The 27618-nt window shown below is 43.8% G+C and overlaps 1 protein-coding gene across 1 annotated transcript in view; it reads left to right on the forward strand.

Moving 5' to 3' along the window:
- The first annotated feature begins 7213 nt into the window (after positions 1–7213).
- Positions 7214–27618, forward strand: part of PDE6A (phosphodiesterase 6A) — a 62555-nt gene continuing 42150 nt past the window's right edge. Inside the window, exons 1-5 of the mRNA XM_049648034.1 lie at positions 7214–7695; positions 15532–15684; positions 16286–16375; positions 16975–17115; positions 22201–22275. Of these exons, the coding sequence (XP_049503991.1) occupies positions 7222–7695; positions 15532–15684; positions 16286–16375; positions 16975–17115; positions 22201–22275 (933 nt within the window). The 5' untranslated portion in view covers positions 7214–7221. The remainder of the gene's footprint in view (positions 7696–15531; positions 15685–16285; positions 16376–16974; positions 17116–22200; positions 22276–27618) is intronic.

Raw genomic sequence — 27618 nt, forward strand, 5'->3', positions numbered from 1 at the left:
GGGGTGGGACAGCAGTCACAATAATTACCAGGATTTAATATCTTGCCAGCACTGTGGGATGGGGACTTGGAACATATAACATTTGATTTGGAGAAAGAAAAGAAATGTGATTCTTAACCAGGATGAAGGAGCACAAGTCACTCTTAGTACAAATATTTAGGTACAGAAAATGATCTGTTATTTGACTTTTTACAGTGATCACAAGCCCCAGAATCCCAGATTTGTTCTTCTGGGGATATGTGCTAGGTGCTATGGGAGAGGATCATTCAAAATACAACATGATCTTTGCATTAAAATATTGACTTTTCCATTATATCTTTACTTAAACTCTTGAATTTTTGGATAGCCAAGACAATATCTTCAAGGATTAACAGTGAGGTTGTTTTGTCTTTCTGGGAAAGTTTTTTCTTAACAAGGTAAGAAAATAACCAAGAAAGTATGCAAAGATTTCACTATGCAAATATTCACTGGGAGTACCAAAAAATTAGAAATAGCCTAAATAACCAACGGTTGGAAATATGTTAAACAAATTATGGTACAGCCGCACAATGGAAGTCTATGAGCCATTAAAGAAGAGTATTCAATGGCACAGAAAGCTATTTACAAATTTTATTACACAAAAAAAATACATATTACATAGTCAGCTTTGTCATAAAAATTATATTTATATAAGTATAAAAGAAAGATGTACATCGAAATGTTTTCTCTGGGTGGTAATTCTTATGTTCTTTTTATTTGCCTGTATTTTCTCAATTTTCTACAACACCAAGATGTATAACATTATAAAGAGAAAAATAATAAAAGTTTTTGTTTAAAAAAATAGGAAAATAGACATATTTGCATTACTTCTGCTTTCTACAAATACCACTGCCTCATACTTAGCTTATATTATCATTATTAAACATTACGTTTACTGAGAACTGGCCGTCAATGAAGTTCAATAGATACACTACCTCCAATCCTCACAACAGCTCTATAAAATAAGTATTATTGTTATCCACAATTTCCAAACGAGAAAACTGGGACCAAATGTTAAGTATTTTGCCAAATGTCAAAGTTTGTGAATGATAGAAAGAGGATTCAAACTCAACCCACGTTGGATCCAAAGCCCAGGTGCACTCTCCTGCGTGTTGCCCTGTCTACTGCTGTGGTCACAAGGCAGGTATTCACGACCTAATGTTATCGGTCTTTTCAGGAGTCCCCAGAGTTCCTAACCATTTTTGAGTTACAGATACCTTTCAGAATCTGAGCTTTAGGAAAATGCACAGACAGTTAAAATGCACATAGGACAAACTTTTACCAGGCTCATCCATTAACCCATCTTAGACCCTCAGAGTTCAAACAAGGAGAACATCACAGACTAGCCAAGCTTCAGGGACAGACCAACAGGTAAGCCAAGTAGTTGAATCAAGTTACTAAGCCAACACATGGCCGAACAATTTGGAACTGATAACAACTGTAGGTCAAGGGTAAGAACAAGTGAAACATGGGAATGAGCCAAGGTAAATATAAATGAGGGTGGAGACCAACCAGGCTGTTCCAGCAGTTATAAGGATGGAGCCGGGAACTGCCTTCCCTTCTGTGGCTTCACCTAGGACATGGAGTTTGACAAGCCAGGAGAGAAAAGGCCTTCAACCAGGAAATGGAGGCCCAGTCAACATTTGACACCAGTGAAATGTGCAGAAGGGGAATACTCAGTGCCAAGTTTCCTAGGGGGGGCCCGATAACACGTGAATTACCCAGGCCTACACCACTCTTTCTCATGTCTCTCTTTCCCAGTCAGCCAGAAAGGAAAGTCTTCCACACTCTCCTTGCTTCTATGCCCACTCCCTTCTCTCCACTCTCTCTACCCCCATCCTAGACCCGTTCCTTTGCTCTGGGAAGATTGCAACCACCTCCTTACTGACTTACTAGCCCCAGATTCATCTTCCTAATGCTGGTGTTTGAAACCTCTTTGCCACATCCTCAGCTTGCATACCTTCAGTGACAGGGAGCACACTATCTTTAAGGTAATCCAGTTAATCTTTGAAAGTTATGCCCACTTAGTTAGCTAATGATGATTGGATAACTACTATTAAATTGAGCTGTATGAGATTGCCATTTGTGTAGGACAAAAATAGTCAAATAGGGGTAATTTCATAGGGTTCAACTTAATATACCCTGGGTACATAGCTTTGCACTCTACTATATACTATCTCACTTAATCTCCCCAACAGTCCTGGCAAACCATAAGAGACTCATAAATACTGAGAACAAACTGAGGGTTGATGGGGAGTGGGAGGGAGGGTAGGGTGGGTGATGGGTATTGAGGAGGGCACCTGTTGGGATGAGCACTGGGTGTTGTATGGAAATTAATTTCACCATAAATTTCATTTAAAAAAAAAGCAAAATGAGGGCCAGGGGAAATTAAATAATTTACACAGATAGTAAATGACAGGCCCAGGTCTGAGTCCTGAACTCTACCTCTTAAGTGCTCTGGGTACTGCCTTCTTATAATAACCTCTACCTCTGTGCTACTCTCTGGGTCCCCCTTGAACAAACTGGCATGATCTCCACCCCCAACAGTCTTTCAGAGCTTCCTCCCAATCGAATGTCCCTGGTTCCTTTACTATTGCTATTAACAGGAAGGATGCACGATGGGGAGCCTATGGAGAACTTTCACCCAACGTTGGAATTTATGGCACTAATATGCTGACCATTCCTATTCCTTCCAAAAAACCGCCTCACCAAACACCTTTCCACAAATGCCTCTCCTTGACCCAGTTGGTGCCTTGCTTTGTCCTATTTCTTTCCTTTATTCCGTCTTTTTACCTCCAAACTCGGAGCCTTAAAATCACCTATGGCCCCAGCAATTACACTGCTGGGTATATACCCACTACAGTTGAAATCATATGCCCATAAAGAGGAATTGAGTTTTGATACATGCTACAACGTGGGTGAACCTTGAAAACATCATGCTAAGTGAAAATAGTCTGGGCCACATATTGTATAGTTCCATCTATATAAAATGTCCAGAAGAGGTCAATCATTAGAGAGAGCAAATAGATTAGTGGTCACCAGGGGATGAGAAAGTAGATTAGTGGGGGTGTACCATAACAAACATACTAAAAACCACTGAACTCTACACTTTATACCCTTTACAAGGGTGAACTTTATGTTATATGAATTATATATCTCAATTCAAAATAATTCAAGTCACTTATGACTAGCGTCACCTGACTTTTCAAAACTTTTCAGTTTCTTCACCTGTGAAATGTGGACCTCGGAATAAAGATTATTCTAAATAAACAGTTCCAGCTAGTCTTTCTGGAGAATCCTTTAGGAAGGCTTATGATCAGGAACAGACAGGTCAGCCGTTCCTGGTCAGCCCTCCTCCACTCTGAGCCCATCTGGAATCATGGGTCCAGGCATGTTGTAGATACAGTATTAGATGTTTTGTGGATAGGGAAATATTGCTTTGTGGATAAGGAAATCAACAAAGCCTTGTTGAGGACAGACTTTCTCAAGGTCACAGAATGAATCAGTGGCATTGCTGGGTCTACAGTCCTGTTTTCTTCTTTCTAGTAGTACATGTTCTTTTTTAGACTAGATTACACAGAAAAATCTTTCCTGACCCTACAGGTAGCCCCTCCTCCTAGTAAAAGAAGCTTCAGATTTCCTTCTGCTGATATTCTGAAATCAGGCCCATTTAGCAAGCATGCTAGGAGGTCACCTGCTGCAAATATCTGCTTATCTGTTCCTACCCAATAATTAGAACTGAAGTCTTTCAAAAGGCTTGGTTTCTTCATTCGGGCATATTGAAAAATGAGGTAAAAGTAGATTTCTTGTGGAACAGTGGCTTATATTCCCACCAGAACTAAGCCTGGTGGGTATATTATGGGAAAGCACATGGGCTGAGCTTTTGTGATTTTGAAAATAGATGAAGTTTTACTCCTATCCTCAAAGAGCTTGAGTTTGAGGAGAGTGCAGATGTGCAGAAGTAATACAGCCTAGAATAAAGAAACTCCCATCAGGATGGAAGGAAACCAATAGTTTGGGGATTCCAAATAGGAAAAGAGTCTAGCTGGGACATCAAAGTATCCATGGAGGGAATGGCATTGGGACTGGGTAGAAGGGACAGGCAGAGGGCACATAAAGAACAGAGGTGAAAAACCCAGAAAAAAAAGACAAACACTAGGGTTGAGCTTAGAGTCCTTGTAGAGAAATTGTGAAAAGCAAAGCAGAAACAGTATTGGGGCCACCTTCTGGAGATCTGTTAATGCCAGGATTAAGAAAAGTTGCTGACTTACTGAGGGGAGGAGGTGGTGTAAGAACGGTCTGATATACCCTGGTAGAGCCTTGGAGAGCAAAATTAGCATTATTTATCCAAACCCTTACAGAGCTATAAGCTTTTTGGGCCTGGGATCTCACTGCTAGGTATTTTTACTTAAAAATATAAAGATGTTCATTACAGCATTATTTACAATACTAGAAAATTATACAAACAACCTAAATATCTAACTGTAGAGCCATGGCTCTCAACAGAGATGATTTTGATCCCAGGGGACATTTAGAAATGTCTGGATTCATTTTTGGTTGTTACAACTTGAAGGGGAATTCTACTGGTGCCTAGTAGGTGGAGCCCAGGGGTGCCGCTAAATAAACATCCTACAATATATAAGACAGCCTCCACAACAAAGAATTACTGGCCCATATGTTGATAGTGCCAAGGTTGACAATATGTATGTATTTATATATACATAGACTTATAGATTTATATATAAATCTTTAAAATATATGTGAAATCTTATAAATAATATATATCTTAATATTTTCCTAGAGTGTGTGTGTGTGTGTGTGTGTGTGTATTCCACATATTTAAAAATATCCAAAAAATATTGGCAATGATAGTATCTGGGATTACGTTTGATTTCAACTTTTTCCTTTGTGTCTTCTTGTATTTTCTAAGTTGTACTCAAGAATATATAAGAGTTTTGATTTTGTATTAGGGTTCTCTAGAGAATTGACTCATATGGTTATGGTCCCACAGTCTGCTGTTTGCAAACTGGAGAACCAGGAAAGCCATTGGTATAATTCAGTCTGAGTCCAAAGGCTGAGAACCAGGGGACCAACAGTGTAAGTCCTGGTCTGAATCTGAGGACCAAGGATGCCCATATCGAAGGGCAGGAGGAGGTGGATGTCCTAGTTCAGACAGAGGGCAAATTCATCCTTCATCCACCTTTTTGTTCTCTTCAGGCCCTCTGCAGATTCGATGATGCCAGCTGTACTGGTCTACCAATTCAAATGTCAATCTCTTCTAAAAACACCCTCATAGACACATCCAGAAGTAATGTTTTATCAGCTCTCTGGGTATCCTTTAGCCCCATCAAGTTGGCATATGAAATTAACCATCACAGACTTACAATTAAAACACTTTTTTACTGAGCATCAAGAATGTGGGGCAGCATCACAAGGCCTAGGGAATCAGCCCTGGCAGGTCCCGCCCTCACGGAAGTCACAGTAGAGATGTGAAGACAAACAAAAGACAAAGAAACAAAAAACAAACAAGATAATTTCTAACAGTAATAAATGCAATCGAAGAAATAAATAGGATGATGTGACGGGCAGGACCTGGGGAGGGCACATACTTGGGATAAGACAACGAGGCATGATTAGCATGAGCTGACACCTTGAGGTCGAGAAGGAGGTGGTGTGCAGAGAGCTGGGAAAGAGCATTCCAGATAGAGGACTCACGTTATTTATGGTGAGGACGTTTGGAGAAATTCCGGTCGCTGCATGGCCCGCCAGACCAAGGGGCCACCTGTGTATACAGTGCGGAATGGACGCAATACCCCGAGAATTTATCACACGCTACAATAAAGGAAGTAATCTGCTTTCCATTAAAGTTCATTTGCAAAGTTCAAAGTGCCAGCAACAGTCTATTAGCCTGCATTCCACAGTGTTTACAACACAGAGACACCAGGTTCTCGCACCCACGTTCATGGAAATGAAAGCACATTTTCATCTCAGAAGGAGAATGTTCTCTTTCTCCCCAAGTGTCCTGGATGGAGGATACTTCAGTGAAGAGTCAGGTGTTTCAAGATTCAAAAAGAGCTGATAGCATCTAGACTGTTGTGTACATTTCTGACTGACAGTCCAAAAAGGTACGGATTGTAGCCAGAAAAACCACATTAAAGTGCCAAGAGAGGGACACCTGGGTGGCTCAATTGGCTGAGCGTTGGCCCTCAGCTCAGGTCATGATCTCACAGTTTGTGGGTTTGAGCCCCTCATCGGGCTCTGCGCTGACAGCTCAGCCTGGAGCCTGCTTCGGATTCTGTGTCTCCCTCTCTGTCTGTCCCTCCCCCACTCTCTCTCTCTGTCTCTCTTTCTCTCTCTCAAAACTAAGTAAGCATTAGAAAAATTAAAAATAAATAAAAATAAATAATATTAAAGAATCGTTGAAGTCTAAGCCTGGGAAAGGTGCAGCTTCTTAAATCGGGAGACCCATAAGTGCCAGACTCATGATGTACACAGGGAAGCAGGCTGAATGGTGAGCATGTGCAGTGAGGCCATCCTGGGGAGGACCTGGGAAACAGGGCACAGAAGGGTGGGGTGAGGGGTCGGGGGATGGGAGCTGGGTGGGCAGTCCCTCTCAGCTCTAGCCATCCCTGCCAGGGAGGAAAGTGGGCACAGAGTTGCTGACTCTTCTGATTCTCCAAGAGAAGCTGAATAAATCTCCTAAACAGCAAATGCAGACTTCTGTGTCGAACGTTGCAGAAAAACACCCTACAGGGCAGAGAAAACACACCTACAGGAGCAGGTGTGCTGCCTGTGTGTAGGTGAAAACACACCTAGAGCAGGTGTCCCTGTGCTGTCTGTTGGCAGCCTCTGCTTCGGGGTTGTTTTTAGTTTTGCCCACCTCCTGCTCTGTTTAGAAATCCCTTCTCCGCTCGTAGGCCAAGGTGAAAAGGAAACTCTCACCTTCTCCCATCTGGGGCTTGGCAGCATCTGGAACACTGATCCTCATAATCCTTGTTCTCGGGAAATATTAATGATTTAATCTCCCGAGCTCCCTCCCTCCCTCACCTCTGCAGCCATACCAGCTGAAATCCACGGGCCAGACCCACAGAAGCCCAGGTTGGAACAAAACGCTTCCTGACTCAGTTTTGCCACGGACCATCAAACCGCCCTGGGAAGGCCAGCTTCAGCCCTTCCACGCAAGCGGCCAGAGGGATTCCAGCCATGGGTGAGGTGACAGCAGAGGAGGTGGAGAAGTTCCTGGACTCGAATGTCAGCTTTGCCAAGCAGTACTACAACCTCCGCTACCGGGCCAAGGTCATCTCGGACATGCTGGGGGCCAAGGAGGCCGCGGTGGACTTCAGCAATTACCACTCGCTGAACAGCGTGGAGGAGAGTGAAATCATCTTTGACCTCCTGCGGGACTTCCAGGAGAATCTGCAGACCGAGAAATGCATCTTCAACGTCATGAAGAAGCTGTGCTTCCTTCTGCAGGCAGACCGCACGAGCCTGTTCATGTACAGGGTCCGAAACGGCATCGGGGAGCTGGCCACGCGGCTCTTCAATGTTCACAAGGATGCTGTCCTTGACGAATGCCTCGTGGTGCCCGACTCGGAGATCGTGTTCCCCCTGGATATGGGTGTGGTTGGTCACGTCGCACACTCTAAAAAGCTCGCCAACGTCCTCAACACAGAAGAGGTACCCTCTTCCCCACAAGAAGGAGGGCGGGGAGGCATTATTCCATGGAGTCCCGGTGGGTACAAGCAGGGCGGGGAGCTGCTGGCCATCCAGACTGGGCTGGTGATGGTTTGGCACTTCTCTTTATTTATCGGCTTATAACATTTTATTTTGGGGGGGAAAAAATCCAAACCTAACAGAAGAGTCTAAATACAGTACAAACAACTATCTACCTTTCATCCAAATGCATCAGTTGGTCATGCCTTGCCTCATTTGCTTTATCTCCATTTTTTTCGGACCCCTATGGGAGTCGACAGCTTGTACTGTATTTCCAGACATGCTGTGTATTTCCAGAACAGGGACGTTTCTCACATATGCACACCACGGTAACGAGATCCAGGAAATGTAAGCTTGATGCAATACCATCGTCTAATCAACAGTCCGTATTCAATTTTTGCCAGTTGCCTCAATTACACCCAAATAGCGCCAGCTCTTTAGTCCCCTCAAATCTGAAACAGTTTTTCAGACTGTGTTGGTTTCCATGACACGGATGTTTTTGAGACATACAGGCCAAATACTTTGCAGAGATGTCCCTCCACTTGGGCCCGTCTGTGTCTTCCTGATTAGAATCAGGTCGTGTGTTCCCATCAGGAGTAACATAGAGGGGACGTCGTGGTTATCTTTGCGCATTCCATCAGGGGACATTTGGTGGCAGCCTGCCTCGTTACTGGAAATGTTAACGGTACTGCTTGGTTAAGCCCTTGGCTCTCGTTTCATCTTTTTTAAAAAATTTTAAGTTTATGCATTTATTTTGAGAGAGACAGAGACAGCACAAGTGGGGGAGGGGCAGAGAGGCAGAGAGAGAGAGAGAGAGAGAGAGAGGGAGAGAGAGAATCCCAAGCAGCCTCTGCGCTGTCAGGGCAGAGCCTGACCTGCGGCTCAAACTCATGAAACTGAGAGACGGTGACCTGAGCCGAAACCAAGAGTCGGATGCTTAACCCCCCTGAGCTGCCCAGGTGCCCCTTGGCTCTCACTTGTGAGTCCAGCCTTCTGTGAGATTCTACTGGCAGCTCTGGTGTAGGCCTCTTTGATCACCGGGGACAGAGCACTTCATGCAGATCTCCCCATGGCCCTCTGCCCCAGGGCCAACTCCTACTTATCCTTTAGATCTCAGCCTAAAGGTCACTTCTTCATGGAGGCCCTCCCGTATCTCTCTGTTACAGGCTCCTTCCCCAAACCATTTTTCATAATAAGCCTGGGGGCCAGGGACCATGCCTGCCTTAATCTCCACTTTATCCCAGCAAATGTCTGGCACAAAGCAGATGCTCAGCAAATACTTGGCATAAAAGATTCACCATCAAGTAATTATGCTTAATTCCTTTAACACCTACCTTGCCCAAAACAATGTTTGCCCCGTGGGAGCAGGGCCCAAGTGGGTCTCACGTATTGCAGCACTGACCCGACCAGGAGCCTGTGTTCAATCATTTCTAAGATGCAGCCTGGACATTATGTGATTTTGCTCACCTGACTTCTGGTCTTAGTTCAGATTAAGGGTCATAAGGTTAAAAGGGGACAGAGGGGGTCTCACAGATGATGTCATCTGACTGTCTCATTTAACGGATGAGGAGCCTAGAGCCATGAGAGCTTGAGAAGGGGCTTGTCCAAAGTCACCAAGGAGTTAGGGCAGAGCCAGGCCCTCCCATCCACAAATGCAGGAATTCAAACGGGTCATCTTGTTTTTAATGTTTATGTATTTATTTTGAGAGAAAGAGATAGATCAAGCGGGGCGGGGGGGTGCAGAGAGAGAAGGAAAGAGTAAGAATCTCAAGCAGGCTCCACACTGTCAGCGCAGAGCCCGATGGAGGGCTTGACTTCACGAACTGTGAGATCATGACCTGAGCCCAAATCAAAAGTCAGATGTTCAACCAACTGAGCCACCCAGGCGCCCCAGGTCATCTTTTTTGACGTGGGTTCATTGACAAGATAAGAAGCACAGACTTTGGCCTCTGGGGCGATAGTTTTTTTGGAAATACACTGGGCTGGATCTCCCATGGGGTTCGTCTTTCCCTTGTTTCCCCTTGGACGTCCAAGGGTGGGGGTCGTGTTTCTGCCTCCAGGGGACTTTCAGCTGGACTGGGGACTGTTCTCCCTTCAACTCTCTCTAGACTTTCATTGTAGCCAACATAGATTGCCACGGTCTTCAGACGTAACTGATTATCACAGATGGTGGAACCAAAACCCAGAAAGGATGGGGCACCTGGGTGGCTGAGTCATTTAAGCATCTGACTCTTGCTCTCAGCTCAGGTCTTGATCTCAGGGTCCTGAGTTGGGCTCTGGGTTGGGTGTGAAGGCTACTTAAAAACAAAAATCAAAACAAAACAAAACACAACAACAACAACAACAATAACAAAAACACCCCAGAATGGTTAGTAAGTTGCTCAGAGCCACTCTGATAGAAAGTGGCAGAGCAGGTATTTGAATTCAGGCACTCTGGCCTTGTGCCCACACTCTTCACTGCTCAGCTATTCTCTTCTTCTTCCTTATCTATAAAATGAGGGCACTGGACTAGATGCTATTCACCACTGGTCATTTCAAATCGTATAGCAGAGAATAAAGAGGTTAAACTTTGAGGTCAGATCTGGATGTGAGTCATGACTCTGTGACTTTTTAAGAATCGTGCTTCGGCGTATTTTTGAGCCTATCTGGGCTCACTTCCTAATTCATAAAATGGGACAGGAATACCGACTGCACAGTGTTGTCGTAGGATTAAAGGAGAGAATTATTTCTCATCTAGCAAGGTTCTTGGCACATTGTTATGGCTCCTACTGGCCGATCCTGCTCCTTATTGTTATTGTTATTATTTTGTTGTTGTTAAGGCTCTATTCTAAGGGAGGGATGCTGTACCAGGTCTGTGTGGGAGTTGGATAAGAAGGTCCTTCTGGAGCTTTCAGTTTAGATTCTGTTGGTGGGAAAAACAGAAGAGAGGCGCTAAGAGGTTCTGTAGATCCTGGTGTTAAGTGACTGAGGATTTAGGCAGATGCTCTGATGCTAATGTATCCTTGTTGAAGAGTTGGCTGAGCCTCTGTGCTAAGGGATGGCCTGCTATTCCGGCCCCCCCACCCCCACTTTAAGCCCAAAGTTCACTATGCGAGTAATGCCTGCATTCCCCTGGGGCAAGCCTGGGGCAGTCTCCCTGGCTGGTGACTCAGCACCCTCAAAAAACTTGGGGAATGGCTACAATCAGTGGAGTTTTGAAATGTGAAACCATGAATGGAGAAGTTTCCCAGGGTTGTAATAAAATTCCCACGTCCTAGCAAATTCCTGCTCATACCCTGGGATATCCTCAGGAAGACTTGCCGTTAGGATTGCCAGATAAAATATAGGATTCCCAGTAAAATTTGAATTTAAAAATATTTTTTTTATTTTTTAAGTTGATTTTTTTATTTTGAATGAGAGAGAGAGAGATCATGTGAGCGTGCATGAGTTGGGGATGGGCAGAGAGAGAGGGAGAGAAAGAATCCCAAGCAAACTCTTGGCTGTCAGCGCAGAGCCCGACTTGGGGCTCGAACTCACAAACCATGAGATCGTGACCTGAGCCAGAATCAAGAGTGGGATGCTTAGCCAACTGAGCCACCCAGGCGCCCCAAAATTTGAATTTTAGATAAACAAAGAATAATACTTTAGTGTAAGTATGTACCATGCAATATTTAGGACATACTTATACTTTAAAAAGTATTTACTTGAAATTCAAATTTAACTAGGCATCTTGTATTTATTTGCTAAATCTGGCAACCTTACTAGCCCTTCAATATTTGTGTGTGTTTTATTCTTTACCTTTTCTCCTTAGGAAAGCCCACAAGGCCTGCCTGTTCCTGTCTGGCTTATAAACCACTGGCCCCAGCACCTAGTCAGTGCCTGGGACAGAGTGGGTACTCATTACAGATTATTACGTGAATTAATAAATGATGACTCTTCCCAGTTGGCTATGATATTGTGATTTATAAAAAGAGATACTTACTTAGTCTTTGTCCTGGTTCCATACACAGAACTCTTAAGACTCTTATAATTCCTGAGTGATAGGAGCATCTGACACAGAGCTTCTAAATTCCTTGGAATTTCCTGACTGGTAGATGGTCTTTTGTTCTAACGAGATGACTCTTGGTGGGCTCCTGGATGGAGGCCAATCACCAGAAAGATCAAGCTATGATTAGCAACTTGGAACTTTCAGCTCCACCTCCCCATTCTCTGATGAGGGAAGAAGGTCTGGAAATGGAGCTAATCATCAGTCATGCAGATGTGACAAAGCCTCCATAAAAATCCCCCAAAATACAGGGCTCAGAGAGTTTCTGGGTTGGTGAACACACGCATGTGCTGGGAGGGTGGTGCACCTCAACTCTAGGGGACAGAAGCGCCTGCTGTCAGGAAGGGTGCTTCATCTGACAGTATGTCTGTATCTTTTATTATATCCTTTATTATATCATAAACCTGTACATGTAAGTATTTCCCTGAGTACTGTGAGCCATTCCAGCAAATTCCCAAACCCGAGGAGGGTGTCTAGGGACCCTGCTTTATAGCCAGTCAGAAGTATAAGTGACAAACTGGGACTTGTAATTGGCATCTGAAGCAGGGACAGTCCTGTGGGACTAAAGCCCTATGGGGTCTGACACTGACTCCAGGAAGATTGAATTGAATTGTTGGACAGTCAGCTGGTGTCAGAGAACTGGTCAGATACACCTACGTATCTGGTGTAAGAGTAGTATAAGCATGGTACTAGTGTGAGAGGAAAGGAGAGTTTTTCCAAGACATGACAATTCCTATTTCTAAAGACTGCACCTGAGAGCACTGCCATTTCCAGAGACTCTCACAGCTGCCGTCCTTCCCTGTGTGTGAGACCCGGAACCCAGCATGCCACACCAGAAGGAAGCCTCGAGGAGGACCTGGTCCAACACTCCGATTTTACCAAAGGGCAAACTGAGGCTCAGAGTATCTTCAACTACTGATAATGTACTGATTGGCCCCTGAAGCCTCAGAGAACAAGTCCCTCCCTTCCATTCACCCATCCTGTGGGGACATCCTTCTCATTATGGTTTGAATTGTGGGTTCGTGTTTTACATATGCTCCCACTATACTGTGAGGACCTAATGAGGACAATCTCATCTTTCTTATTGGTCTTGGCATATCCAACACCTCTCCCAGAGCCTGTTCTCAGTAAATATGAGTAAATGAATGAATGCGCGAATCAGTCGATCAGTGTATCAATATATAGATCAATGAATGAATGGAGTGGTTGTGCCACTTACCAGCAAGGGAGTTTTCTGCAAAGCAGGGAAGGTTTGGGGGCACCTGGGTGGCTCAGCTGGTTAAGTGTCTGGCTCTTGATTTCAGCTCAGGTCATGGTCTCACGGTCATGAGATTGAGTCCTGTGGCATTGAGCTCTGCATGGAGCCTGCTTAAGATTCTCTCTGGCGCACACGCACGTGCGCCGTGCTCAAAAACCAAAACAAAAACAAGGAAGGTGACAGATCTATGTGACAGGGCTGATGTGAGAGTTAATGAGATAATAGATGTTAAGTTGTCTGGCTCCTGGCTGAGGACATCATTATTGCTCAATAAACAGTAGATCTCACCATGGAATTGGCACTGTGAATGTTTGAAAAGAGGAAGGGGTTTCCAAGAATGAGGGGTGTGCTCCCTGCTTGCAATGCATTTCACCCACCTGGTTCCTCTGAAGCTTCAGCTCTCAGCTTCACCTCCCTCGTTCACAGGGAGAAGCCTCCCTCGTTCACTGCTATAACCCGAGAGTCTAGAACAGGGCCTGGCATAAAGCACTCCATGAATGATAACTGAATGAGTGAATGACTTTGGGCTTTCCCTAAGCTGGGCATCTGATTCCTGGGCTTTAGAGTAAACAGTTTGAGGGACATCTAGGTGGCTCAGTGGGTCAAGTGCCTGACTTTGGCTCAGGTCATGATCTCACCACTCATGAGTTCGAGCCCTGCATCAGGCTCTGTGCTGACAGCTCAGAGACTGGAGCCTGCTTTGGATTCTGTGTCTCCCTGTTTCTCTACCCCTCCCCCGCTCGTGCTCTGTCTCTATATCTCTGTCTCTGTCTCTCTGTCAAAAATAAACATTACACACATACACACACATACAGACACACACACACACACACACACACAAAAGAACAGCTTGAGCTAAAAGTCTTCTAAGGCCCTCTCTGCTTCTGATAATCTGAGGTTCTGTGACATAGTTGTGTAGAACACTTCACATGCTGAATATATAAGGATGGCAATGATTGTGCAAACACCATCGGTTGGCAGCTGTATAATTCGGGAGAGAGTTCTGGGTCTCTCAATGGAAAAGAAAGTTCTGGTAGATTTAGTAAACATCTGCGTCAGATGCAGGTAAGACTCACGTATCGTTTTCCCTGATAGAAGTGAATATTGCAAGGCTGAACTGACTTCCTGAAATGAATCTGAGCATGCCCCACCAAGACCTGTGTTTAGGGATTTATCGGTGTCCTTAGAGAATGACATGGAAAACCCTTCATGGCTAATGCCTCTTTAGAGATTTTGCTTAATCCTCTGATGCTAATTCAAGTAGAGCCCTACAGCCTTCTCTTAATTCCTGTACCCTTTACCTGGTTTGAGACACCTTCATCGACAACAATGCCGTTGCCTGTTTGTCTAATCCCACTCCAACCGGGAGAAATCCACAGATGCACAGCATCACACTCTGAATTTCTCAGTCGTGGGAAAGTTTCTGCATACTCAATTCTAGAAAAGGGGTGGGAATCCGTTCTATGAAATATACTTCCTTCCCCAGAACGGCATGAACTGCATATCTGGGCTGGCTTGTGTCCCAAGCAACGCCTATGGTTGGAAAAATTCACAGTGCTACCAAGAAACAGAAAGGTGGATTCTCTTGGATTTAAGATGACAGTTCAGGCTCTGTCTCCTCTTTCTGACCACATAGACCACACTGACCTGTGCTGGCCTCCCAGGCTGCTTTAGGGGTGGGGGTCTGGGGGTGTGTACTCCTTTGCACTCCCATAGCTTTGAGCCAAACCCTGTGTCATGTATTACTGTTATTGATTTGTCTGCGAGCCGGCCTGAGCCTTGGTCTCACTTGTGTCCCCAGCGCTCAGCATAAGGCCTGACACACCATGGGGCTTCCATTAAGACCTATGGAATGTGGATATCCATTGGACTCACTGTGTGGTGCTAGAACCGAATTGCTCAAAAAGCTAGAAGTACCAAATTCTTTTTGTTCAATGACCAGGACCCAGATCTAACCTTACCGAGGCTTCTCCTAAAGACAGCAAAGCTAAGGGCAAGGTTCCTTCTTGAGTCTCAGTTTCCCTTTGTGTAGAATGGGCCACTAGCGGTCCTCACCTCACAGGATTAAAGCGAGTTGAGGCAGATAAAGCATGTGATACCCGTTAGCAATTGTGGTTGTTAGACTCACTAAAGTCTTTTCCTCACTCAAGTTTCTATTTTGGGCTTACTTGCCATCACCTCAAGAGAGCCTTCTCTAACCCTCCCTCCCCAGGTGAAGTCAGTCCCCTCATCCTCGGGCCCTTGCAGGGCTTTGCTCACACCTTCCCCACAGCCCTCGGTAAGTTGTATCTCAGACTTTCTCCTACTCGATTTTGGAGGCCTCCAGGGCAGAAATCACCCCTGATTGCTTTGCCCTTGCTGAAGGAACATAGATGGAAATGTCTTCATTTTCTTGTCAACAAAATCAGAGGCCCCCCCCCCTCCTCCCACTCCCTACCACGGGCATATGGGGCTCTGGCCTGTTTTATTGTCTTTGTTCTTCCTCTGCCCACCCTTGCCTGTGTCTGCCTTCCTTCAGGATGAGCATTTCTGTGACTTCGTGGACATCCTCACAGAATACCAGACCAAGAACATCTTGGCTTCCCCCATAATGAATGGGAAGGACGTGGTGGCCGTACTCATGGCTGTGAATAAACTGAATGAGCCCCATTTCACCAAGAGAGATGAAGAGGTAAAAACGCTTTAGAAATTGCTGGGGTGGCCATGCGAGCGCATTCTTACAGCTTGTGAAGTCCCCTGAACGTTGCTATTTGGCCCAGCCTTGGTTTTCTCATCTGTAAGACAAGGGGATTAGGCTGATGCCCTCTGAGGGAGACAGGACAGGGGTAATGGTTAGGATGTCGGGCCCTGGAGCCTGGGGTACAGGGGTAATTGTCCTGGCTCTGCTAATATTTAGCTGACTCAGTCGAGTTACTTAATTTCTTTACATCTCAGCTTTCTTATCTGTAAAATGGGCCTAATTTTATAGTATCCATCTCTCGGGGTACTTGTGATGAGCAGATAAGATAACTTATATACCTAAAATGACTTATCACAGGAACTGCAAACTCAATAAATAGTAGCAATTTTCCATTAATCCATCAACACTGACATTCTACATTCTATGAGCTTTACACTCTTACAATGCAACATTTCATGGGTCAGCATTCCATGATCCATCTACTCAAATGGCCTCTGATGCTTTTGAAATATTCAAATATTTGCTGATGGTAGAGGGGGCCAGAGGAGGGCTTTCTTCTCATCTAGTTCCCCTCACGCTGTTTGACTTCCAGATTCTTCTCAAGTACCTCAATTTTGCAAATATAATCATGAAGGTGTACCACCTGAGTTACCTGCACAACTGTGAGACTCGGCGTGGCCAGGTAAGGGGCGTGGCCAGGTAAGGGGTGTGGCTTAAGGGAATGGCCTGGACTCGTCCTTTTACTGAAGCATTGATGTGGTCAGACTAGAAAGGCAGTGGCGATAAAATTGCCTGGGAACCATCATAGTCCCTGCCCAGCATCCCCAGTGTTGATGAGGTGGCCGATGTTTGTAAAGCTGTATATGCACAATTTTCAAGTCAGGCAACTTAGATTTGAATCCTTGTTAAACCATTTACTAGCTCTAAGACCCTGAGTAAATCACTTACCCTGTCTGAGCTTTAGTCCCCCCCTTTGAAAAATGGGGGCAATATTGATTGGTTCCACCCTCAAAAGATTGTTGTCAATAGGAAATGAGAAAATGCATGTGGAACATTTGTGTTCAATCCATGTTTGTTATTATCATTCTTATTAACGATCTCCGAAATAAAAGAAATGGAAAGAGTTGGACCCATTATAAGCTGGTCAGTTACTTCATCTCTCGGAACCTCAGTTTCTCCATCTGTAAAAGGAGGATAATTGTCCTGTCTCTGTCTCTGGGTTATTGTGAGCTGCTGCTTTGTGACTCAAAAAGTTTGACAATGTTTTCCTGTTTTGTTAAGATACTGCTGTGGTCTGGGAGCAAAGTCTTTGAAGAGCTTACGGATATCGAGCGGCAGTTCCACAAAGCCCTGTACACAGTCCGAGCCTTCCTCAACTGCGACAGATATTCTGTGGGGCTCTTAGACATGACCAAGCAGAAGGTGAGAAGGCTTCAGAACAGACATTTCCAAGAACAGGATCAATATACAGTGAATGTCTCACATTCAGTTCACAGGGGAGAGGCAGGGAAGATGTGGATGGTTGTGAACAGGTTTTCACAGGTCTTTTGTGTTTTTTTTTTATTTTTTTGATGTTTATTTATATGAGAGAGAGAGAGAGAGAGAGAGAGAGAGCAAGTGGGGGAGGGGCCGAGAGAGACCGAGACAGAATCTGAAGCAGGATACAGGCTCTGAGCTGTCAGCATAGAAACCAACGTGGGGCTCGAACCCATGAGCCACGAGATCGTGACCTGAGCTGAAGTCGGAAGCTTAACCGACTGAGTCACCCAGGTGCCCCTCACAGGTCTTTTATAGTGAAGAGTGGAGTACCAACCTTTAAAGTGGAAAAGTCAATCTAGGGCACAGGTGAGTGAAAACAACCTGGTCTTCCCTGGTCAGTTGGAAAAGAAAGCATGTGTGAGAAGGCTTGATGAGGAGGTAAAGGTGAGTGATAAAGAAGCTCTATGTAGGGTAAAAGCCAGAAAGAAGAAAGTTGCCAACTTCAGGAGTTCTCAGAGAATTCACACAAAGGTGGGCATAAACCTTCCCCATGGTTTATCAAGTGTATGGCCCACCTGAGCAGTTGAAGTGAAGGAAGTTACTGGGATCTGGTCCCTGGGAATGCTCTGGGGGCAGATCTGCAGAGACTAAGGAGGCAGAGGTTAAGAAAGCAGAACACAATATGGCTCCTACAATATTTTTCAGCGAGGTTTTTCCCAAACCAACTCCCCCGTTTTTCTTTCTCTACCTGTCGCCGCTTCCTGCAGCTAATCACTTTCTGCCTTGGAATAGAGTTCCAGAGTTATCTAGATTTGTGATTTCTTATCCCAAAGAGCCAAGGCCCAGGTTTCCTGTCGGTTTCATTTTGTAGGGCCTTGTGCTGAGTGGTGCGCTGATCTCTGCAGACCCTTCAAATAGTTGGTTTGATGATGAAATACATTGCAGAATCTGCGGTTGGATAAGACCTTAAGTCTAGTCCAGGGGCTCCCAGGCTTGAATCAGAATCTTCTGAGGAACTGTTTAATAAACACTAGGCCACATTTCCTGATGGTCTTGCTTTTTTTTACTTAATGTTTTCTGAACATCTTTCCATGTCAGTACATGTGGAATCTTGTTAATAAGGCTTTATGTTGAAGTAGAACATACACACAGAGACAAGCACTAATTACAGGTAGTAGATCAATGAACATCCCTATGTAACCATCACCAAAATAAAGACATAGAACATTACTAAACCCTCAGAATCCCCTTGCTTATCCCTTTCCATTAATTTCCATACCCTCCTCCCTGAGGGTGACCACTACGGGACCTTTAATGCCACGTTAGTTTTGCCGACTCTTGAAGTTCCCATAAACAGAATCATACACTGGTAGGCATGTGGTATGATCTCATTTGGTCTTAAACATGAACTCTAATGACTGATGAGATTAGAGACTTTTCTTGTTTTTTGACCATGTGTATATCTTTAATAGAAGTGCCTATTCAAGTCTCTTTCCCATTTTTAAGAATTCTATTGTCTCTTTTAATCTTAGGATCTGTAGGTGTTCTTTACACATTCTAGATATGGGTTCTCTGTGGAATATACTCATTGCAAATATCTTTCCCCACTCTGTACTTTCATTTTCTTAATAGTATGTTTCAACTAATGAAAATTCTGAATTACAATGTAGTTTCATTTATCAATTTTTTTTAATGGTTATGATTTTTGTTCTTAAGAAACTTTTGCTGGCCCCAAGTTAATAAAGATATTCAGCTATGTTAACTCTCAAATTTTATTGTTTTAACTTTCACACACAGCTCTATAATCTACCTGGAAATTTTTTAATGTGCAGTGTGAGGTAGGGTCAATATTAACTTTTTCCATGTGGATATCCAATGGACCCAGCGCCATTTACTGAAAAGACCACTCGTTTTCCACTGTCCTATTGAAAATACCATCTTTCCCTAACATACCTCTATCATCTATCAAGTGTCCATATATATTGGATGCTTGAGTTTGAGATTTTGTTCAAGAAGGACTTCCCCAACCTTAATATTATAAAGATAATCTGAGATAATCTGATGTGCTTTGATTAATATATTTTAATCATTCATTCATTTTGAAATTATGAATGTGTCGGTATGAGGTAGGGATAACTTTTATCTCTCACTCCTTCCCCAGTTATAATCTATCCTTTCTCCACTGTTTTAAAATGCAGCCATTCTGGTATGCTATTTTATCATATACCAGATTTCCATATACTCATGGATTTAGTATTCTGATTTTTTCTTTTAAAATAGTTTTGTATGTGGGGCGCCTGGGTGGCTCAGTCGGTAAACATCTGACCTCAGCTCAGGTCATGATCTCGTGGTTCGTGAGTTTGAGTCTCGTGTTGGGCTCTGTGCTGACAGCTCAGAGCCTGGAGCCTGCTTCGGATTCTGTGTCTCCCTCTCTCTTTGCTCCTTCCCCACTTGTGCTCTGTCTCTGTCTCTCAAAAATAAATAAATGTTAAAAAATTAAAAAAAATTTAAAATAGTTCTGTATGTGATTCTGATGCACGTCAGCTATCTACTGATTTTAGGGAACTTCTGATTCTAGTACAAACATCCATTTAACTTTCACATACTCCTGAACCAAATATTTTGCCAATTATTGCCAAGTCCAGCAACAAGCCCTTTGATACACCTTCAGGAAGTAGCAAATGAATGAATTCATACAAATGAATGGTTCTTTCTTAATAAGAATTTCTGAGTCGTTGATTTCAAAAGGTGCCCAGTTCACACCTTAAAGGATCTGAACCCAGATATAGGCTGCTGTGTGTGGCTGTGTTCTGTTTCTTCTGAGCTCCCTCTCAAAAGGGAAAATGACACCTAAGCAAGAATATTCTTTTTTTTTTTTAAAGTTTATTTATTTATTTGAGGGAGAGAGACTGAGAGCAGGCGAGGGGCAGAGAGAGAGAGAGAGAGAGAAAGAGAGAGAGAGAAAGGGAATCCCCAGTAGGCTCCATGTGACAGATTGGAGCCTGATGTGGGGCTCAAAACTAATGTGAGATCATAACCTGACCTGAAATCAAGAGTTGGATGCTTAACCCCAGGCACGAATATTCTAACTTAGTCATCCCCAAAAGATGGAACAATCTAGCAATTAGAAATGGGCTGGTCTGCCTACAATCATTCAAATGACCTGCCTCACCCCCCCTTCTACCTCATCCCCCCCCAGGTAACTAAGCTCTTATCTGAGCTATTGACATTATGAAGAAGTCAATAAAGCCACTGAATTGTACATTTTACCTGGGTGAATTATATGGCATGTGAATCATATGTCAATAAAGCTGTTGAAAAATAAAAGAAAGAAGAAAGAGAAGAGAGAGAGAGAGATAAAGAGGGAGAAAGGCAAGCATAAATATGCCCCACTTTCCGCCCACCCCCTCGTTGATAGCTGCTGCTTCTCTGGGACAATCTTCAAAGCCACTCAGTGTTTGACACAGACAGTGTCAGCTCAATGCACTTGACTTTCTTCTGGGCTCTTCTAACATTTGTGTTCTTCCTCCATTCCAGTGGATTCATTTTGGTCTTGCCCTGTCTACCTTACTATAGTTACTTGAGTACTTGATTGACCCCTCCAAGAGACAGCAAGTTCCCCCAGGGCATGAACTCTGTCTTATTCATCTCTGTGTATCTGGCAGCAAACACGTTATGGGGCTCAGGTAGACTCCCTATTCGTATTTTCACCCAGAATTGAATGTCTTCCTGGTGTGTAGTCTAGACAAAGAGCCCAACTGGGCAGAAGCTTGAGGACACGGAGTTTGAATTTCATGTGGACTCTCTTCTGCTTGTCCTCTGCATGATAAACCACCAAGTTCAAACAAGAAAGAGCCAAGAGCAGAAGAGCTTAGTATCCTACCCACAATGACCTAGTGCTAATGGATCACTGTCCCTAGATGGCAATAGATGAATGAACAGAGAGGGCAATGAAGCATGGAGGCCTCCTCTGCGAGGCCCTGGCTCAGCCCCAGCCCAAGCTGTGTGGCTCCCTGTGCCTCAGGAAAACCAGTAGACAAGTGGCAGAGAAGAACTCGCGCGGTGTCCCAGTTAGTTTCTTCTTCTGAGGCTGTGTGCCCATGCAGTGCCTTAGCTGGTCATTTCTCTCTTCCTTGACTGTATCTTTGCCGGTTGTCTTATGGGTCCTTTCTTGACGGATCCCTGATATGGGTCTCTTTGTGTATTTATGGCACCATTATTTTTTTGGAAAAAAATTTTTTTTTCCTGATTCCAAAAGCAACACATTTTATGACAGAAAAATTGCTAAATACAGTCTCACTACAATCACCCAGAGAAAACCAGTTGTTAGTGTTTTGTTGTGAATCCTTTGAGGGCATTTTCTATGTTTAGTTAAACATTGGGGTTATATGATCTCTATTTTTTGTCCCCTCACATATTTCACTCATCAGTGCAGCAAGGACACTTTTTTAATCAACATAAATATATATATGTATATGTATATATATATATGTGTGTGTATATATATGTATATGTATGTGTACACACACACACACACACATACATTTGTAGCATTATTGTTAATAGATGTTCCATGATGCATTTAATAAGTCCCCTCTTATTAGACACTTAGGTTGTTTCCTAACTTTTCATTACTATAAATGAGGCTGCAGAGGACATTGTTTTAGCTAAACCTTCAGTCACATGCTCAGCATGTCTTTAAGGTCAATTTCATAGACCTGGAGACCCCAGTTTCCCTCTCATGTCCCACTCCCACAACATGGGGAGTATAAGGGTGTTCCAACTCAGCTCCTATTTTTTGCTTAATGATTAGACAACCCTAGTTCATCAATATCTTGAAGCAAAGACATGACTGACATCCCCTAACGCTAATGAATTTTGCACCCCTTCCAAGCTTAGGTTTCAGTGAGCTCTTCCCACCTTCTGAACTTCAATGATAGATGACTCACAGAGGTGGGTCCTCTTTTCTCAATCTCCTTTCCTTGACCTATTTTCAAGACGTGTAATTATTGTCTTTCTCATCCCTAGGAATTTTTTGACGTGTGGCCAGTCCTGATGGGTGAGGCTCCACCCTATTCTGGTCCCAGGACTCCGGATGGAAGGGTAAGTCTCTCTCTGGACTGTTTAGTATGATCTAACGTTTAATCAAATGCAAATTTAAGGCACTGTAGAACCTGCTGACATTTCTTTATCACTTAGCTATCTATCTTCTCTGGGTTGGGTCGTTTCCCCTTGAAGTTATGATAATTGTTCATAAATGCCACATCTTGTAACTTGCAAGGTATTTTTAATATCTTGCTGGAGTTCCATAGTAACCTGGTGGGATTGGCTAAGGAAGAATTAATATTCTCATTCCACAGATAAGGAAAGAGCTCCAGAAAGATCGAGCAACTTGCTTAAATATTCACCTAGCAAAAGTTTAGACTTGAAGACAATTTGAGCTGGAAATAACCTTAATATCTAATTGAGATTATACAAATTGGTAGCTGGCAGGTCATTTCCATCCAATAGATAAACCTGTTTGGCTGTGTACATTTAAAATTTTTCTTCTTACTTAAAAAGTTTTGGGAATTGATAGTTTAACATCTAAAAAAAATCAAGATATTTCCCATAAATACATAGATTCTCAGCTTCTTTTAAAAAAGTGGAAGATTAGCCGAAACTGGACCCACAGTCCCACACGGGTAAATTTTATTTTTTGAGATTTTATTTTTAAGTAATCTCTATACCCAACATGGGGCTTGAACTCACAACCCTGAGATCAAGAATTGCATGGTCTGCCACTGAGCCAGCCAGGTCCCCCTCACAGGGTAAGTCTGATGGGAGCTGAGGGGCAGCTGTCTCCTTGGACCATGGCCAGAGCTCTCTAGTTTGCCAAAGTCCTCGCCATTCCCCTGGTGTACCCCTGCTCCCCAGTCCACACTCATTTATGTTTCTATCAGGCCTCTCCAGGCACTTGAGTTTGTGAGCTCTGCTTACAGACCATTGCTTTCTTTCTTTTTTTTTTTTTTTTTGACTTTTTAAAAAAAATTTAACTTAAATCCAAGTTCATTAACATATAGTGTAATGATGGTTTCAGGAGTAGAATTAAATAATTCCTCACTTACATATAGCACCCTGTGCTCATCCCAACAAGTGTCCTCCTTAATTCTCATCACCCATTTGGCCCATCCCTCCACCCAACACCCCCCAGCAACCCTGCTTGTTCTCGGTATTTAAGAGTCTCTTATTGTTTGTCTTCCTCTCTCTTTTTATCTTAGTTTTGCTTCCCTTCCCCTATGTTCATTTGTTTTGTTTCTTAAATTCCACATGTGAGTAAAGTCATATGGTATTTGTCTTTCTCTGACTTATGTTGCTTAGCATAATACACTCTAGTTCCATCCACGTTGTTGCAAATGGCAAGATTTCATTCTTGTTGATCACCGAGTAATATTCCATTGTATGTAAATACACACACACACACACACACACACACACACACACATGTATATATATATATACCACATCTTCTTTATCCATTCACCTGTTGATGGACATTTGGGCTCTTTCCATAATTTGGCATAAACAGAGAGAAGCTGATATGATGTATGTGGGGAGGACGAGATGAGGCAGGGCAACCAGATTTGTCACTCACACAGCCTGCAGAACCTATAGAAGGACAGGATGACCTTAGCTGAGGCCACATGGGATAAGTAAGCAGCAGAGTCAGGCCCTGAATTGAGTTTTAGTCTCATGCTCGTCCCACAGGATCTTTTAGCCTGTCTGAAATGGTGTATCAGTTTCTGTTAGGAGGCCTGATCCCACCCAGCCAACACTAATCCTACCCCAAATTAAAATGTGCGTGTACGCACGCACCCACGTGTGTGTGTATGTGTGTGTGCACGTGTGTGAATGATAGACTTTATTTAGTTTTCATTCAAACTCCAGGAATTTGAAATTAACACCCTTGCCTATGGGCTTCCCGAACACACCAGAAAAGAGTGCCCCCTGGACATCTACATCATCTGCCCTGCTTCATCCAAAATAACCTTTCAACCTGCTGTTGTTCTGTGTCAAACTCCTCTTCCACCCGCACAATGGCATGATTTCATTTGGGAAGACTGAGTCTTCAAGCATTACATCATGTGCTGCTGTCAGAAAATAACTCGGGGACCGTTTTCTTTTTAAGCTCAGCTCTTCGTGTTGGCACGGTTGACATGTCACCCCTGAGCTTTATCTCCAAGTCACCTGAGCTGGATTTGTATCTTCTGGAAATTTAGAAGTGGAGGAACTGGAATAGTGATCACCCTAGCTTTCAGACACCACCAACTTCCGTCAATTCTTCAGTCACTTGATCAACTTCTTGATCAATTCAAGAAGTTTTGGTTTCACTGAAGTGACCAGCACACTTATGGCTAAGACTTTCCTTTCCCAAAACCCTCCTACATCTCAGGTAGCAGGGGCTCAGTCCTTGTAAGAGTACAAGGTATTAGGTTGTGATGGAAAAGGTCAGAAGGCAAAGAACTACGGTTTTGGTTGGTTGGTAACCTGTAGGGTGAACTCGGTCAAAAAATCCTTTGGGTCCTCGATTTTCCCATCTATGAGGTACTGTCACTAAACTCATCTCCATAGTAGCAGTTCCAGGTCTAGGACACAGCTAGTGAGGGGACACACATAGGCCTGAACTGGGGCACAGAAACAACATGACAAGACTGGCCCAAAGTAAATCTTCTAGAAAGATTGGGCTTGGAAAGAACAAGCCTGAGTTCAGACCCCTGTTCCACCAGATAGTTGCGTGGCCTTGGGCAACCTCTCTAAGCCTCACCTTCCTCATCTGTAATGCCTGGATAATCCAAATGGCCAGCAGGACCATGGTGGCTAAAGCAAATCAAACACTGACATACACTAGGCATCCAATCATCATGGCTACCTGGGTTGAATCTTATTATCCGCAGGGTACTTTACCTGGAGTATGTTATTTACTCTTCTCAACAAGTTTATAAAGGAAGTATCATTATCCCCATTTCATGGTTGAAGAGATTGAAGTCAGGAAGGGTCACTTCATTTGCCCGAATTCAAACTCAGGGTGCTTTTCTTCCTGGTAACTCATTACAGCCATGCTTTTTAGCATTCCCTCTCACCTCGTAACGCCCTCACACTTTCTCTGCCACATTCACCTGAGAAATACAACTGTTGTCTGGACTTTGACCAATTAGCCTCCCCAAGTCACGGGTCTAAAGATCGCCAACAGCAGCTACACCTCACTTCATCTCCTTTTAAAAGTAAAATGTTGTACATGTGTGTGTGTTCGTTATTAAAAACATATACAGGCTAGTTAGCCTTCACGGAAAAAACAAAAAAAAATAGCACTCATTTAAAAACTGGTATATTTCCACGGAGGATAATTTTGCTATGGCTGTATTTGTGGCTCTCTCAAAGACCCTTGTGTTAAAGCCTTCGCTGCTCAGGTGGTAGGTAACAAAAGAGCTCATTGACGGCTCAGTTTTGACTTTCCAACGGCTGGTGAATTCTTAACATGAATATGTTGCTTGAAGGCAACTCAGCTGAGCTCCAGTGCGTGAAAACAGCTCTATTTACCTAAAGCACACTGATCTTTTTGTTGCTTTCTGTGAAAGCAAATTGATTCTTCCGTGTGCTTTAGAAAAAAAGTCCATTTCTACCCTTTCTGAAGGAGCCTTGTGGAGATCCATGGATAGGACAGCCTGGGCGGCCCAGGGAGCCCACAGCTTGCCTCTGTGAGCAGGAAGCAGCCCACACCCGAGAACAGATGGCTTAAAACAAAGACCTGAGGAAGGTTGAGAAGGTCATAGAAGTTGACTTCCTTTTCCTCACAGGGGGACATTTAGCTACACCAAAGTCTCAGTAGATAAGGCGGCCATCTTTGCTTTCAGGAACTGCCTCCAGGGTACAACTTCACTTTAAAAAATATCCTTAGCACAATTTGTTTGCACTTATTGAAAAAGTAATACATGAGGGGCGCCTGGGCGGCTCAGTCGGTTCAATCTCAGACTTGATTTCAGCTCAGGTCATGATCTCATGGTTCACGAGTTCAAGCCCCGCATCAGCTCTCCATTGACAGCATGAAGCCTGCTTGGGATTCTGTCTTTCTCCCTCTGTCTCTGCCCCCTCCCTGTTCTTACTCTCTCTCTCAAAATACATAAGTAAACTTAAAAAAAAAAAAAAAGTAACACATGAGCCGATGAAAAGCTCACACATTACAAAAGGATATGCCACAGAAATCTAGCCTCCCCTGAGCTGGCCAGTGTGAGCAGTCTGTCCTTCCAGGAATGTCTACGGACACCCAGATACTCCTCGAATTCTACCACCAGCACCATCCTCAACAAATGGGATGATTCTGTTTTGTGCCTTCGTTTCTCAGCTTGGGATCTTCCCCTATCAGCACAGATACAGCTACACTGTTCTGGAGACAGGCGACATATCTGCTGGATGCAGGCACTCAATTTGGTTAGCCAGTCTCCTGATGATGACATTATGTTGTGTCCAGACTTTGGAAAGCAGTATGGCTGAGGCCCCCGGATGGGGCAAACGATGTTTTGACCCCCATTTAGAAGTGTAACTGTAGGATTCATTCCCACACGTGGAATTGCTGGTTCAAAGAAGACGTGCATTGTAATCTACGAGGGATATGGCTACCCACCCAACAACAATCTTAGAAGCACAGTTGGGAAGAACTTTGGCGATCATCTAGTGTCAGTTTTAAAATGGTCTGAATGTCTTTAGACCCTCTCCACTTCCACAGTGGTTGCCGTGGCCAGGGAGTAATGGGGGAGAGGTACAGGAAAGGCCATGAGAGAGAACAAAGACAGATGCAGGATCTCCGGGTGCCCAGCTCTGCTTCCGTCAGGGCAAATGGAAGAAGCACACACCGTCAGTTTTCCAGCTGGGGAAACTGAGCCCCCAAGAGCGCACACAGTAGACCCAAGACCAGAACGTGACTCTTTTTGGGAGCCGCTGATCGGCATGAGCAGAGCCTCTCCCTCTGGAGCCTGAAGAAGGTCAAGATCACCTGTCAACCAAATGGACATTCAGACACCCTTGACTGGATCAGGAATTTCTCTTTGTGGAGGTTCTGAGTCAGGAGACCAAGATAGGGCTTAGGTGTCTCCATTGAAATCTCTAGAGCAGGACTCCTCAAAGCACTGTAGGCAAGGAACACTTGTTGTTACTATTGTTGTTGTTTTAATTTCCAACCCATTTTGGACCGATACTTTTCAAAATGTGATAACAATGTATGACTAGAAAAAAAATTTTTTTAAGACATATAAAATGTAAGTCCCCTCCCCCTTTTCATTCGTGTCAACAGCCCTAACTTCACTCAGTCAAACTGCCATAAAAGTTTCTAAACACTCTCAATTTCTGTTTTTATCTCAGCACGGAAGGGTACCAAATAGTTTGCAGACTGTCCCAGTCCAGGGCCTATACTTT

The sequence above is a fragment of the Panthera uncia genome (genome assembly GCF_023721935.1).
Source record: "Panthera uncia isolate 11264 chromosome A1 unlocalized genomic scaffold, Puncia_PCG_1.0 HiC_scaffold_17, whole genome shotgun sequence".
Classification (NCBI taxonomy): domain Eukaryota; kingdom Metazoa; phylum Chordata; class Mammalia; order Carnivora; family Felidae; genus Panthera; species Panthera uncia.